This window comes from Apus apus, chromosome 3 (genome assembly GCF_020740795.1).
Source record: "Apus apus isolate bApuApu2 chromosome 3, bApuApu2.pri.cur, whole genome shotgun sequence".
Lineage (NCBI taxonomy): Eukaryota > Metazoa > Chordata > Aves > Apodiformes > Apodidae > Apus > Apus apus.
Window position 1 is genome coordinate 38,515,124 of NC_067284.1, and position 15,607 is coordinate 38,530,730.

General features: G+C 45.7%; 1 protein-coding gene across 4 annotated transcripts in view; it reads right to left on the reverse strand.

The window, feature by feature from the left end:
- LOC127383404 (tumor protein D53 homolog) overlaps positions 1 to 14,947 on the reverse strand; it is a 145,007-nt gene extending 130,060 nt beyond the window's left edge. For all 4 annotated transcript variants that reach the window (XR_007889186.1, XR_007889185.1, XM_051616299.1 and 1 more), the window contains exon 1: positions 13,963 to 14,947. Coding sequence is in view for 2 of the 4 variants with exons in the window: in XM_051616299.1 (XP_051472259.1) it covers positions 13,963 to 14,625 (663 nt within the window). In the remaining 2 variants the exon portion in view is untranslated. The remainder of the gene's footprint in view (positions 1 to 13,962) is intronic.
- Positions 14,948 to 15,607: the final 660 nt, after the last annotated feature.

Here is a 15,607-nt window from a genome sequence, read left to right on the forward strand (position 1 = left end):
ACTATGGAAAGGAAACACCATTTTAAAAAGTTCCTGACAGTGGAAAGGAAGTTCATGCAGGAAAGGGAAAAGAAAACCAAGAAGGCCAGCAAAAGTTGGAAGCTGGTGAGAACAGAGGTCACTCTCCAGGTTCTTCATGCACTCCTTAGATAAGGATATACTTTTTGAAGAAGCAAAACTTCCTGCCATAAATAAAGGTTTTATAACCCACTTGAAATATGTACCAGGCAGCCATTTACTTTGTTTCTTATTTCTCGTGTAGTAGTGCATTTTTCAAGTGTCTCAACAGACCATTACACAAGATACACTATTATTTGATATATTCCAGAGATAGCTCTCATCTGTTTTTCCACTATGGCTTATATATATGAAGTACACCATTAAAAATAATTACTTTACATGTTTCAGAAATACTTTAATGCTTCAATGCTTGTTCGTGCAGCATATATCAGTCCTCATGCTTGTATCAAGTTTGTTCAAATCCAGAAGTAGGCTTGTCATGATCAGATTAGTGCCCCATAACCATTTCAGAGCCAAGAATTAGATCAATTAGTGCTTCCATGAAATCATCTTCCCAGACTTAACTGGTAAACTCAGAGATGCTACATGACACTAAAACCTTGCAAAAGTTCATGCCAATTTAGTCTGGTATAAACCTAACTTAACAAGAATTGAATAGAAATACTCCTTATTGCTACACACAGTCTTCAAAGGAGCAAACACACAGGACGTTAAAGACATAAGACATGTCTGGCTACCCCATCTCTACCTCTGTGCAAGATTTCTTGATTTTCCTCGTGGATCTAGCTTCTGCATATAGCAGCTACGAAGAGCACAAGAGCTTCAACTAGTTCATTTAGGCAGCTGGCAGGTATGTTTTGTGATGAATACAGAAACTCAACACTTACTGCATCTCAGCAGCAGAGCCCTCCCTATGTACACCAGGTCAGGCACAGAGCCAGCGGGGATTTCACCAGAATCCCCTTGCAATCACCTCGAGACACCAGAAGACTCCCTGGCAGTGAACATAAGTACTTTAAGGATGCTAAAATCCTTTGCAAAACTTGTCAGATATTGCTATCAAAAAGTGGAAGAAAAAAACCCCTAACTTGGAGTGAGACATCAGGAAATAAATCCAAAGTGATGATGATGCAGCCTGTCAAGAAAAGCAGCTAAATACTAAAGAGAAGCTCAAGGAGCTCAACAACAACCATCTACCTTCCAGTAATTTACAGCACATTTGCCCACGTGGTAACCGTAGTTTCACAAAAAGAAAAACAACAACAAAACTAAACAAAAACCTCCCCACCTAAACCATCCTGTTTCAGAGACTGCTTTCCTATGTTACATAGTTTTTCTTTGGTACCTTACCATCTGTTCTGTTGTTTTCAAGTACAATCAATCTGTGGAAACTAAACCAAACAATCACTGGTCTTAGCTAATTGTTCTTTCTCTCATAAGTTTCTTTATGCAACAGCCTACATGAATTCCCTTGGAGAGCAATTTCACAAAGGCATCTGCTACAGCCTAGATCAGCTCAGGTAATGGCAATACAGTCTCTCCACCCCCAGCAGAGGGAGGAGACCACCTGGAAATTGCTCTGATTCAGTCAGACCAGTCTAACCAAAAACAGTCACAAAAATACAGTTTTGCAATGTATGTGAAAGCCATTTCTCCTCATAACAGTGCAAGACACTGGACTTCAGATTCCTTATAGACCAAAAAATACCAGACATGAAGCATGGTTTGAAGTGCACTGCTTGCAGCTATACACTGAGCATTAGAAAAGCTTTTGATGGTTTAATAAAAAAAAGTAACACCAGATAATAAAACTCTTCTACCATTTTCTCACTGGACTCAAGCTTCTCCACAACAGAGCATGCACTGAGAAGTGCAGGCTGCCTTCGCATTCAGCTGGGCCAAATTCAGCACATAATGGTGTCACATAGCTAAGCCTTTTTGACAGCAAAGGCGCCAGCTTTGAGAACTGCTCAGATGCTGCACCCTTCTTCCCAAGTTCAGGGACTGGAAAGGCTCTCCCAGGTCATTCCTTTCTATCCCAAGTATACAGGCTCATGCTGATTTTTAGTCTAACTTAATCCATTGCAATTTTTATTGTTTCTGTTTTCTAAAGAAGTGCCTACACAACTTACCCCTTCTTGCATTTAGAGAGCAGACATTTCTCCTCCCAGTACTTCCTGGTTCCCACCATTTTTCATAAGCCCTGGTGTCGAAGGTTCCAAATAAAGCCTCACCACATCCAATGGCCTCATTGCTTTCCTCTCTACTACATCTTCAAATTGCATTCAGCTGTGGTTCCATCATTACTGGTTGCTCACATCATCTATCATCATTAACCCAGATTTGCTGCCTTCTAATAACATTCCAATGGTCAGGTGGGCTTCCACTTGAAAAATGAAAGTCATCATGAAACATCTTCGTTGCTCCTTCCTTTTACCATAAGTACCCATAAAACAGAATTCTCCTAGATTGAAAACTTCAATACAGAAGCTAAATGGTATAAGCTAGTATCAGAAAACTCACCATCTGCTGCCAGCTCATTATTGATATAAGGAGAGTGGATCCTCTCTCCTTGTTTCCTCCCCCAAAACAAACATCTCAATGCTTCTCACTAAGAAACACGCTTCTAGTTTGTAAAAGCTGTAGTTACAGCCCATTCAGGCCAATGTACATACCAAAAGTGTGGGTTACATACAGCTTAAAAAAGTAATCAATTTTAATTGTAAAAATAGTACACCTACTGAAACATAAAAAGTCAGAGTGGAAAAGAATATACTGGAATAGTAATGAATTGATTTTGCTTGTCTTCTTCAAAACAAGTCTATTTTTTTGTACTTGTACCAAGAGACTGTGTGACCAAGCTCAAACCTTCACCAGAAAAGATCTCAAGATGATGCATACCCATTGTTCATGTCAGTGCCGTGCTTTTTTCTGTTGTGCATTTTTTAGTAACATCAGATTTTAAAACATTCTTCTGTCTTTGCTGGAAAAAAACCAAACAAACAGAAAAACAAACAACAAATCACCCATCTCCCAAAATACCCCCCCCCCCCGCAACCCATACAATAAAAACCAAAAAACCTCTTATCATTTTGAGCTCTGCATCTTTTTATTTGTTATTCAAATGGGTAAAGAGCAGCAAGAACTTCTTTTGAGAGCTCTGTTGTGCAGAAAAAAAATTCTCTAAAGAAAATAATGATCATACTTGGCACTGCTTGGCTGCAGCAAACTAAAGCTGTTGAAACAATCAAGATCAAAAAAGAGGCTACTCATCTACAAGAATATTCACTTGAAACGTTTCACTTACGAAAATGCCCTAGGAATAATCTGTCCTATATTATAAAACACTTGGTGCTCTAAAATTCCAGTTAGTTGAGAGTTTCTTATTTAATAATGCTACAGGCAGCACAGGCAGGACTCTGTGTTGTGCCAGCCTGGACTGGAAACCTCAGTTCAGCTGTGAGCAGCTCAGAGAAATGTTCTGGATGCATCCTGCAACCATACCTGTCCAAGAGCTGAGGGTGCAGCCACACCTTCGGGCACTGGACAATCCAAGACTTCCATCCGGATTGTGAAAGAGGAAATGACAATGCAGCAACAGGAACAAATTGCACGTTTAATTTCATCAAGCTCCAATGAAAAACTACGTGTTGTCATCTTGAACATGTTCCGTCCCCTTCCCTCGTGCTGCCTTTTCAACTTTTTCATTCTGATGGGCTGTCACAGTTGCCACAACAACTGGCCCTGCTTAAGAATGGACACTTTATTCAGTACTGCCTTGTGGTGGAATAAACTTTTGCATGCTGTGCATAAGACAATTAGGAACTGGATAATAAAAAACAGAAGTTAAAAAAATGGTTGTAAAAGGTCACTTTTAAACTAGACAACTTTTCTTTTGCTAGTGGATCAGATGATGGTAGAGAATGGTAAAGAACAAGCTGCAGGTTGGGGTGAGCAGCACCACTAATTAAAATGACTGTAGATCTTCAGCTTTAGACAAGGTCTGCTTTTCTTGATATAGAAAGAAAGAGAGTCAGATCCAGAACTCATTTTAGATCCTTAATTTACCAGGAGTGATGGCTCGGCCTTGTCTCACTACAAACAATATTAAAAAAAAACCACCACCACAAATCAAGCCTTCATATGAAATACTGCACTGAAGCAAAAGCATTCAGCAACGTCAGTAAGCAAAAGTCACAACTCACTGCAAGGAAGATTTACATCTTAGAGACTGGGAAGATGCTAGTAATTTAAAATAAAGTTACAACTCCAAATAATTCAGAAGTTTGAAAAGTACTCTGAGTGTTGCTGAGAAATACAACACAGGCAAGGCTGAACCTACTTTCCATTATACACAAGTGAAAATTTCTGAGGCTGCTTAATTCCCACTGCCTCACATAAGGAAAATGGGGAACATAGATATTAGCATACTTTGAAACACCCAGATTTTAGCCATGTATTTCACACTTCAGCCACTTTGAGGTCTAGATGGCTGTGTGTATGTCAATATCCATAAATGTCGAACAGCAACATTTCAACAGAACTCGGTGTTTTACAACTGATTTTATGCCTTAATCTGAGTAGGATTAGTTCACCATAATAAAACATACTATCAACAGTATAATCCTGCCTGGAGCCCTAACATTTGCATTTTGTAGTTGGTATAGAACACCTGGCATCTAAACACTATGCGGCGCCTCTGCTTTTGTGTAGATCCATACATTTAAAAAAAGAATTGAAGTTGCACATTCTTTCCCCTTTTGAAACTGCACACTAATGCCATAAAGTTATCTAAGCAGAGTTTCCAACCTATTGCACAACTGAGCTGCACATGCACTTGAAAAAGCACTGAGCAGTTTGCATACTTGCTTCTGTGAGGCCTCTAGAGGAGTACTTCTACGCAAACAAATTATACCTGGTACTGCAGAGGTGCGCTGGAATGGAAAAAGCACAAGGTGTCCTCTCCCCAAAGTGCACTCACACAGCAAGCAACATTAAAATAGCTGAAAGCATTAGGAAGCCCTCCCCACCATTTCTTTTTCCCCCATACAGCAGCAATATCACTGACAACAGCAAAGCACTTCTTCATGTCGGCTGAGGAAAGCAGCACTTCTCACATCACCTCAGTAATTGTGTGACAGATGGCATGCTGCACCTCCCTATCCTGCCCCTCTCTGCTACCCGTAGGGTAGAAAAGTCTTCCAGCAGTGCAGTAAAGCACTAAACCACTATTTTCCTGGAAGTTCTGTATTTCAGGCTGTGTACAAAATCTAGTACATTTTTCCTTTCTAATGTTATATTTATTTCCTGTCTGTACCCATGCAACAGCAAACCAGAAATATAGTTCCATTTCACTTTCTGGCCACCATCTACCAGAACAACCAGCCAGTATTCAGACACAGGTTTAAACAGAGGGCAAAGATCCATCTTATATATGGATAGGCCATCAGTCTTCATGATACCTTTCTGTTTTACAACAGCTTACCCTGGGTAAGCTCACCTTCTGGGGCAAAGCGATTCTTAAAACATCACCAAGCCCGTCCCATTCTGGTAATAGTCTTCACGCTCTTCCTTCCTCGTATTGTGTGAGCAACCCCATAGAGTCACATCACAGCTGAAACAGTTTGGATGGGACTTCCCTTTCCTACAAGCTAAAGGGACAGAGTCATTCAGATCCTCCTCCTACATCCCTGAGTTGATAGACCACCGTTCCTACAAGATCAGGGAGTCAAACCAATTAAGCTAGAGAGGTACATGCCTTTGTGGCCATTCAGATCATGTCAGTGGTACAAAATAATATAGAATGGCATCAGTATGATAAGGCTTGAGAAAATTAACTTTGTCCCTTCTATTTTCCACTACAATATCCAATATAGTTTGTACTGTACTTAATAAAAATATAACTGAGGAAAAAATCCACAGAAAGGGAGAGCTACTTTTATTATTATTTCAATCTGATACTCCCTTATAAAAAAGGCATTTGCAGTTTTATAAGTGCACTACAGTCTACTAGCAAGCTCATAAGGAAAAGGAAGTGGGATAGCTAAAGACATTTCTTTTCTCATGAAACTGATCTAGGAAGTGCACAGCCTTTCTCACAATTAAGTAAATAAACAGGGGCAACTGTATGTTCCAACAAGCTTGTTAGTAAAAATATACACCAAACTTCAACTGAAGCAGTGAAGTAGCTATTAAGGTAAATGTAGATGCTAAGACATTTCAGTTTCAATTTCAAATCTGGCTTATATACATCTGACTTTCTGCATTGATATCCATACAGTTTTCTTCTCTACAAGTACCAAATTGTTTTTTAATCCTATTTTTTTCTTATTTCACTTACATTAGGAAACTACTCTTGCAAGGCTTATCTACCTATACAATAAATGCATGTGCGCCATAGCAGAAAAACATACATTTAAGAACTGGCTAATCAACAGCAATGCTGTTACTTTTATGCTCAAGTTAATTTCCAAATAAAGCTAATTTGCCTTACCAAAATTTTTCAAGTACTTGAAAATGGACTCAAAAGTCAAAATATCATCTTCATCACCAGAAAAACTTGTCACTTTTTCTATACTAGAAAAAGTCATAGGTACTTGGCTAATTCTATAGAAGAGCTTTGATGGCTTTTAAAAAAAATATAATATATAAACAAAGTATTAAAAAGAGCAAGAGAAATATAAGTGCAAGCAGCTCAAGCATACTGAAAGATAAACCAGCATAAGATGGTTGGTAATGACCTTCTTCACCAGCTCAAATTATTTTACATATTTTACAACTCAAACATTTTGACCATGTACTTACATCCTGGCCACGTGAGACAAATACTTGCCTCGAACCTGGCTATTTTAGACAGTGTGGCGGGCTTACCCTGGCTGGATGCCAGGTGCCCACCAAAGCCTCTCTATCACTCCCCTCCTCAGTTGGATACGGGAAAGCAAAAATACAATGGAAGGCTCATTGGCTGAGATAAGGACAAGGAGCGATCATTCACCAATTACAGTCATGGGCAAAACCAACTTGACCTGGGGAAACTAAATTTATTACCTATCAAATCAGTGTAGGTACTGAAAAGTAAAACCAAAATCTTAAAACACCTTCCTCTTGCCTGTCCCTTCCTCCCAGGCCCAACTTCACTCTCAGTTTTCTCTAGCTCCTCCCCTCCAGCAGCACAGGGGGATGGGGAACTGGGGTTGTGGTCAGTTCATGGCACATTGTCTCTCCTGCTCCTTCCTCCTCCTCTGGAGGACTTCTCTTCCCCTGCTCCAGCAAAGGGCCCCTCCCACAGGAGGCAGCCTTCCATGAACTTCTCCAATGTGAAACCTTCCCATGGGCTACAGTTCTTCACGAACTGCTCTAGCGTGGGTTCCCCACAGGATCAAAAGTCCTGCTAGAAAACCTACTTCAGCATGAGCTTCCCTCTCCACAGGTCCTGCCAGGAGCCTGCTACAGCATGGGCCTCCCACAGGGTCACAGCCTCCTTCAGGCATTCACCTGCTCCGACACTGAGTCGTCCCCAAGCTGCAGGTGGTTATCTGCTCCACCTTTGACACCTCCATAGGCTGCAGGGGAACAGCCTGCCTCACCATGACCTTCACCACAGGCTGCAGGGGAATCTCTGCTCTAGCACCTGAAGCACTTCCTCCCCCCCTCCTTCTTCACTGACCTTGGTGTCTGCAGAGTTATTTCTCCCACATATTCTCACTCGTTCTCTCCAGCTGCAGTTGCCTATGTATTTTTCTTCTTAAATATGCTACTTTAAGCTACTTAAGTATGCTTAAATAGGCACTACCACTGTCACTGATGGGCCCAGCCTTGGCCAGCTGCAGGTCCAACTTGGAGCTGGTTGGCATTGGCTCTGTTTGACATAGAGGAAGCTTCCAGGAGCTTCTCACAAAAGCCAACTCTGTAGACCCCCTGCTACCAAAACCTTTCTATACAAACCCAATGCAGACAACATATTTGTACAAGAGGAAGAAAGGAATGAAGGGCTAAGCAGTCTCAGAGCAGTTAAAAAACAGATGCTCTAGCAGGAAACGGGGCAGAGGTGAGCTAAAGGCCTCCCCAGCCCTCATATAACTCCTTAATTTCTCTTTGTTTCAGCAATTAAATAAAATCCAAGAGTTCAGATTTCAAATAATTTCACTTCAAAATCCCTGGACTAAATCCATACCTGTGCCTGGTAGCTCCTGGGAACAGCTGGTGGGAGCAGCGGGAGGAAAGGCACACAGAAGACAATCTCCTGATGGTGCTCAGCCTGTCTATGGTCCCCAATGCCGACACCACTGATAGACTGGTGAGGTGCAACACACTGGCTATGGGAGGCAGCTGACAAGCAGGGCTTCTGCTTCACGTAAATTCTCAGTTTCAAGATTAGGTTTCAACCCAAACTAAACCAAAACCAGTTCTTTATCTCCCACTACAATTTCACATTTATAGAGAATCTTTACCCTTCAAAATCCGTTTCACTGTTGGCACCAAAAAATTTATTGCACTGCTGCAGGACTCACCATTTTTCCTCACCCCTTGTTACCAACATCAACAATTCCATAACACGATTTATCTTCATCCTAGGAATTCAGGCTTTCCCCCCTGGAGCAAACCATTTCCTGCAACTGTGAAAGGTGACACCTTGTTTTCTATTCCCAGCATCTCTGATCCTACAGATCAAAGTTTTAATGGAGATCTTAGCTGTAAGAAGAACAAATTGTTTGGATTCATCAACAAGCATTCAAGAGGGACTGCAAACCAGCTATATGCCTAGTCAACTTTAAAGATTAATGCATATAATCTTAAAGATACTTGGGTGTCATCCTGAACTGTGACAATAACACTTGAGCAGCAGCATTTTGGCACTGGATGCAACACGTCAGGAGAATAGGACAGACTTTCAGAAGCTGTTTGCTGAAAATACAAGTGAAAAAGCTTACACTGCTCCTGTAGCTTACACACTGCTCATAGTTGATGGACCAGATCCATCTGCCTCTTTCTCCTCCTCCTACTCAGGAACACAGCTACAATACAGTGGCTAAAGCGGCTGGTGTGGTTTAGAAAGTCTGCAATGCAGTAGACAATATATTCTCTTCTCCTGGTAGCCAGTCTGCAGCCATCCTAGCAACTTGCTAGCTAGTGTTAGAGCATGTTTTTGGATTAATAATCCCTGCAAACACAGAGCTTCTCCCACACTGCCAGTGGCCGTTCTCAGCTCTGGTTTGACTCAGGGCACAAGCAGCTCATTAACCATCAGATGATTCGGCACTTGGTGCCTACATTTCTGCTGGCTGGTTTTCATCAGCAACCAGACTACTGCTTTGAAGGTGTATCATTTACATGATATAATCAAGGCACCTGAAGAGGCATACAGGTGTCAAGTCCCTCTAGCTTCAAGCCAGAACTAGTTTTAAGCAATACAGCCTGCTCCTGGATTTTCCTCTTCACTATGTGGCCTTACAACCACATTCCCTACCAAAAAAATCCTGACTGTAACAGTCTGCTGCTTTTTTCCCCAGGTCTTTCAGAAAGGGATCATGCACCAGAGAGGGGTCTTAAAACGATCTCTGATCATGGAGAAAGGAATACTGGTAACAGGTCCCACGCAGAGGGAACACGATCTCTATAGTTCATACTGTAGAGGGGAGAGCAAGAATTTAGTCCCACACAAACCATCGACACACAAAACACTGTTGGATGCAGCCCCTCCCAGCCCCCAACAATCCCTGTCAATTTACTCATGGCCATTTATCTCATTAGAATTCCTATAATTAAAGCACCAAGAATTCGGTATGTGGTTTAACTTAACTCACCCTAAATAATCCTGTAATGTAAGAACGACTGCTCCAAAAAAATGACAAGATTTACAAAATAAATCATCACTAATGAGCACAGGATCAAAACTGGATTATCAAGTTTGCTATTTTGCATGTAGAAAAGCAGACAAGTCAAATCACCAAGGTTTCTATAAAACTTTTACAGCCACTTTATAGGAATAGTGAAACAAGTAGAGATAAAGTTATATACAGCTTCAAATATTTATTGGAGAACATATTGTACTTTACAGATGTTAGGAAACAGCAAATGTTATTTTGATCTAGTCAATACTTGCTAAAATATGAAGAGTAAGATTGTTGTTCTGAATAGATCTTGACAGGTCTACAGATTAAGGAGATGAGAAAACATATATAAACTTTAGCTTCTTTACCAGTCAGGGATAAGTTAAATATAAAAAACCTAGTTAAACTTTACATCTTCTCCCTCTCTGGGAGAATCAAAATTCTTCCCATACCTATTTGTTTATTTTTAAAGAAAATTTCTGAACTAACCCACCTCCATCTCTCCCCCAGACACACAATCAAACAAAAAGCAAAGCCAGGCACAAATACCCTCTCTGACTCAGTTGTACAAGCAGCTGGGGGAGGTTAGGAAGTGAATCACCCACTTCGCAAACCTATATGTGCCCACAGCTTCTGGAATAACCTAGGTTTGATACCATGTTGAATAGAGAGGAAGCTGAGAAGTGAGTGGGACATGAATGCAGTATTACATCTGCGAGATTGAGGTGCTTACTTTTTTCCCCCAACTCTTTTCCCCACTTTGTATGCTGGATGCAGAGTGCAGAAGCCCACAGCTACCAGCTGAAGGAGAAACTGTTCTTCCACCCTTTTGACCCTGACCTCACTCAGCACATACCTAAGGGCCCATGAAGATAGCCTCTGTGAGCACCATGGTCCTGGAAGAGCACTGACATTTCAAACATTCACACTCTTCAGCCTCATCTGTTTTACATTAATGATTAAGCGTAACAACTAAGAACAGCTTTGGGCTGCATCAATTCCTGGAGATGGGGCTTGTTGGGACCTGACTCAGGCTCTGTGGAACTCACACCAGCTCCTGAGGTGCAAAAGCTACAACCTCTTTCATTCTAACCCATCACCAGTATCTACTCCTCCCTCAGTTTCTCTGGGTTCAAAAGAATGAAGTTATAAGCTTTTTTCATGAGTAGTAGATAAACTGGTTGTAGGCAGATCCTGAAAAGCCCTGAGGGGTCTAAGTATTAGGCTGGGAGAAAGAATGGCTAAATTGAGACAGAGGTAAAGTTACACAATTTACCAAAAGTCAGGCTCCAGATCAGCCTGGGCACTCCAAGCTTGTCTGCTAAACTTCACCAGCCATTAAATATTTGAAAGGGATTATGCAGCAAGGTGCTGGTGATAAGAGAAACTGGATTTGACCTTTAAGGGCCTTCCAACATGACATTCCTAAATCAATTACCCTCATTTTCCAGCATGTTGGAAACACTACAAGTGAACAATGCAGTGTTTTCATCTGGATAATTTTTTCAACAATGCCTTCAGTTGATTTTCTGATCTCTAAAGGGCTCCAAGGCAAGAGTTTTGCTGCTGTTATACCTTTGCATAATAGAGGGCAGAATGCATTAACAGAGTTTTTACTTTGCTACCCCATTAAGCATAATTTCAGAAATCATTATGAAATCATCATCAGGAATCCAACCTTCCTTCCTTCAACTTCAGAGAAAGCACAGACATTAAAGGCAACATTAATTATTCGAAGTGTTATATTTCTACCAACTTACTCCACATTTTCAGCATAATACACTACTCCTCCAGACACTCAGAGACACTGCCCTTCTACTCATCCTTCCCAGAAAATCCTCCAACATAACTGATATGGAGCAGCCTTTTCTCTCTCCTCAGGATAAGTCACAAGGTCCTTCCACAGCACAAAGGAAAGATACATCACTTCTTGTTCTTCTCAAAAAGCAAAGATAGGGGAAGAACACATTGGATTGTTATTTGAGCATATTTTGTTTCCTTCTTCCCTGAACAAATTTATCATGCAATTAAAATTCTGTCTGGTCATAACAGCATTGTAACCACGTGCCCACAGAAGTGCTCTGTGAAGCTCCTGCCTCAAGATTAGCATCCCTGCTGTAGACAACCCCTCCTCTTCATCTGTATCGCTGCCCCATCTTTTATGTACTCAACTAAGTGCCCATATGACTATCTGCCAAGCAAACTTTTTAACAGTTGCTTGGATAAGCTTTGTGGAGTGGTCGGTAATAGTAGCGGCTTCCTTGAAGCAGGAATCCTTGCTTATGCACCCAACAGCTGGCCAGCACTAAACCCATTTCACAGGCCAGTGAGCTGTTTCAGCCACCAAGCTGCTCGATCATCCTCAGAGTCCAGCCCAAGCCAGGCAGAAGAGTTCTTTGGTATGGCCTTAGCTACCAGATCACATAACTTGTTAGATCACTGTAAACTGCAGGTACCTACAGAATATGGAGAAAAACACCCTGACACGTATTTTCCAGCTTCAGAGCACAACAATATTCTGACATATGACCTCAGTGACAAATACAAAGCTGGCACTAACATGTACTGACAATATACTCTAGAACTTACTGAGTTTTCCAGTCCACCACTTGACTACAAACCGAACTGTTCTGGCCTATTATGCACAAAGTCTTGAAATGGCTTATAAAGTATTCCTGAGTTCCAGTGTTACAGAAGACACACAAAACACAACTCCACACAGTTCCCACGGTAAGCCCTTCCGTTATCTACATGTGGTGGTGGTGATCCATAAAAACACTACCAATTTTACTATCAGCCAGAACAAACACTACCAGTGCCAGTAAATGCTACCAATGCCTGGAAAGAAGCACATGCTTCACGTCAGCCAGCACGTACAATTTTCAAGCAGTGAGATGTTCTCTGGTCGGAAGAGCCTGACAACTGTTTATAGTACAAGGGAATAGCTGGAGGCGTCCATCCCATCCCTACACATACACACCCCAGTGGGAGCACAGACTCCCCCACCACAGCTCCCAGCCCAAACAGGTGTAAAAATTCATTCTTAAAGTTTCTGTTGAATGGAAACACAAAGGTGGTAAGCAAAGGGTTTACTTGGGTTTGTCTTTCCCACGCACCCATACTTCTACCATTGCTCTCTGGGTTTAGGGCATGTCTACACCGGCGGCAGAAACAAAACACAAGTGTTTTGTGATGCTAAACTAGCTACTAAAAACACTTCGTGAAGACACAGCTTTGCTTTGAAGCCATTGACTTCGGTTTGAAACAGTAGTTCTGACTGACATAACAGTGATTAAGATGTAAGCACCCTACCTATCAGCTGTCTGTCAAGGATGGAGAAGTGGTGGGTCTTGTTTTGGCTTTTGTTCGTTGTTTGTTCCACCCACAAAAATAATTAAAAAAAAAAGCGCTTGTTCACTATCGTAACTGATTCTTCACCAACAGTCACACTGACAGTGTGCTCTTTTTATCCTACAAAACTGGCATAATCCCAGGGCCGATGTACCCTCGGAGGAAGAGGCCAAGCGGACGCACCACGGGCCGCCGCACACCCGCACGCAGGTACAAGGGGCGGTACAAGGGGCTGAGGGTGCGCGGCCCAAACCCCCAGCCCCTGGCTCCAGGAGCCACCTCGGAAGCAGCTGCGAACGCTCCCAAACTCTGTTCCTTTGATTCTTTGCACTCCTCTTTAGAGGAAACTGGTGCCAGCCATATTACATTAACAGTTTGAGAATTCAAAGTGAAAATCCTTTAGAAGATGAGAAAAACCTGAAAGCGTAAGTGACCAACCCGACAGGCTGCCTAACAACGCGCAAAACACTCCGGGAACAAACGGTAATTAAATGAGCAGCTCACACGGAGGCGGCTGCCAAACGCGTTCCGCACGGGATGGGAAAGGTTTCCTACGCCACCCTCCACCCAAGGCGAGCCCAGCTCGCCCGGCGCACAAGCCGCGGAGCCGGGCCTGCGGCGATGCTCCCGCCGCCACCCGCGCTGCCGGTGCCCCACAGCCGGTGGCCGGGCGGGGGGCTGCCGCCGCCGCCGCGCCCTTCGACAGGTTTTCCCCCCTGCCCGCCTCCAGCACAACTTGGCAGCGCCCGCCGGGCCGTACCTGGGAGCTGAGGTACCGCTTGAGGCACTCCTCGCACACCGCCTTCTTGCAGCAGGACAGGGGCTTGATGGGCTTCTCCTCCAGGCACACGCGGCAGCTCAGCACCAGCAGCGGCCCGAACTCCCCCGCGATCAGCCCGGAGAAGGGCTCGGGGAGCAGGTACAAGTCCACCACCTCGATGCTGCCCCGCGCCGACAGAGGGTCGCCGCCCGCCGCCACCCCGCGCCGCGCCCCGGGCTGCCCCACGCCGGGGCCGCCGCCGCTCGGGCCGCCGCGGGGGGTGGCGGGGGCCGCCGCCGGCCGGTCGTTCTCCACGCAGTAGACGGTGCAGTACACGTGCCTCCGGGGGGCGCGGCGGCGGCCGTTGGCCCCCTCCGGCCCCGGCCCCTCCTCCGCCAGGGCCGCCGGCTCCTCAGCGGCCGGCGACTGCTCCGACCCTGCCGCCGTCGCCTCCTCCTCCTCCTCGGCCCCTCGCCGCTCGAGGCTGGCGGCGAGCGGCGGCGGCTCCCCGCTTCGCCCCGGCCCGGCCGCCCCGCCGCCAGGGGCTGACTCTCGCGGCGGCGGCGGCTCGTCCGGGCCGGGCTCCGGCGGGCCCCCGGCCGGGTTCGGCGGCACCGCGGCGGCCGCCGGCGGGGCGCTCAGCGAGCTCTGTTGCTCCCCCATCGCCGCCCGCCGCCGCTCCTTCCCATCCAGCCGCCTACCGGCCCCGGTCCCGCTTCTGCTTCCGGGTCCTGAGCCCCGCGCGCCGCGGCCCACCGCGCCGAGCCCTGCGCCGCCCGCCCGCGGGTGCCGGCCGCCGCTGCCCGGCCTCCTCCCTGCGGGGCTGCGGGGGAGGGAGGCAGGGAGGGGGGGAGGGAGCGGCGGCAGCAGCGGCGGGTGCCACTCAGGTCAGCGCCGCCCGCAGGGTCTCGCCCGGAGCCCGACCCCCATGCCGGGCAGGACGCGGGCTGCTGCCGCGGGGCAGCGCGCCCAGCCGCGCCTCGCAGCCGCCCCGACCCTCCCCGCCCGTCACCGCCCCCTGCCCGCGGCGGCGGCCGCCTCCCCCCGCCCCGCTCTGACGCGGGGCCCCTTGGCCTCGCCCCTCATTCAACCGTAAACACCGCGTGCCTGCCCGGCCGCCGCCGCCGCCGGGGCCCGGGGCTGCGCGTCTCCCCGCGGCCCGGGGCGGTGAGCCCTGCCGTGTGCCGGTACCCGGGGCCGGCCTGTCCCTCCTGCTGCCCCAGGCTCTCCTCCTTCTGCGGGAGGCAGCGTTCTGCCGCCGCTTCCCCCTGAGGTCGTGGCCTGCTTGAACGACGGGGAGAGAAGGGGGGGGGGGGGGGGGTATGTGTGTGTGTGTGTCAGCAAACACCCCCTGACATTTCGTAACCCCTTGATGCTTCCGAAAGGATGTCTCTGAACAAATTGAGAGCATCCAATTAAAAACCAGTTCCCAAAGAAAACAAATCGTGGAGAGCAGGAGCAGTGCTGCTGTAAGACCTCTGCACTCAAAACGGACAATAGACTGGCATTCACTAAAATAACGTGATTGAAAAACAGGCAGATCCACGTAGGGCGAAAATAGCACCCGGTCAGTCGGTCACTCACACAACCAAGGGGATCAGAGGAACACCTGTGCATCCTGCTCCGAGGGTTCGCCAGTACGTCA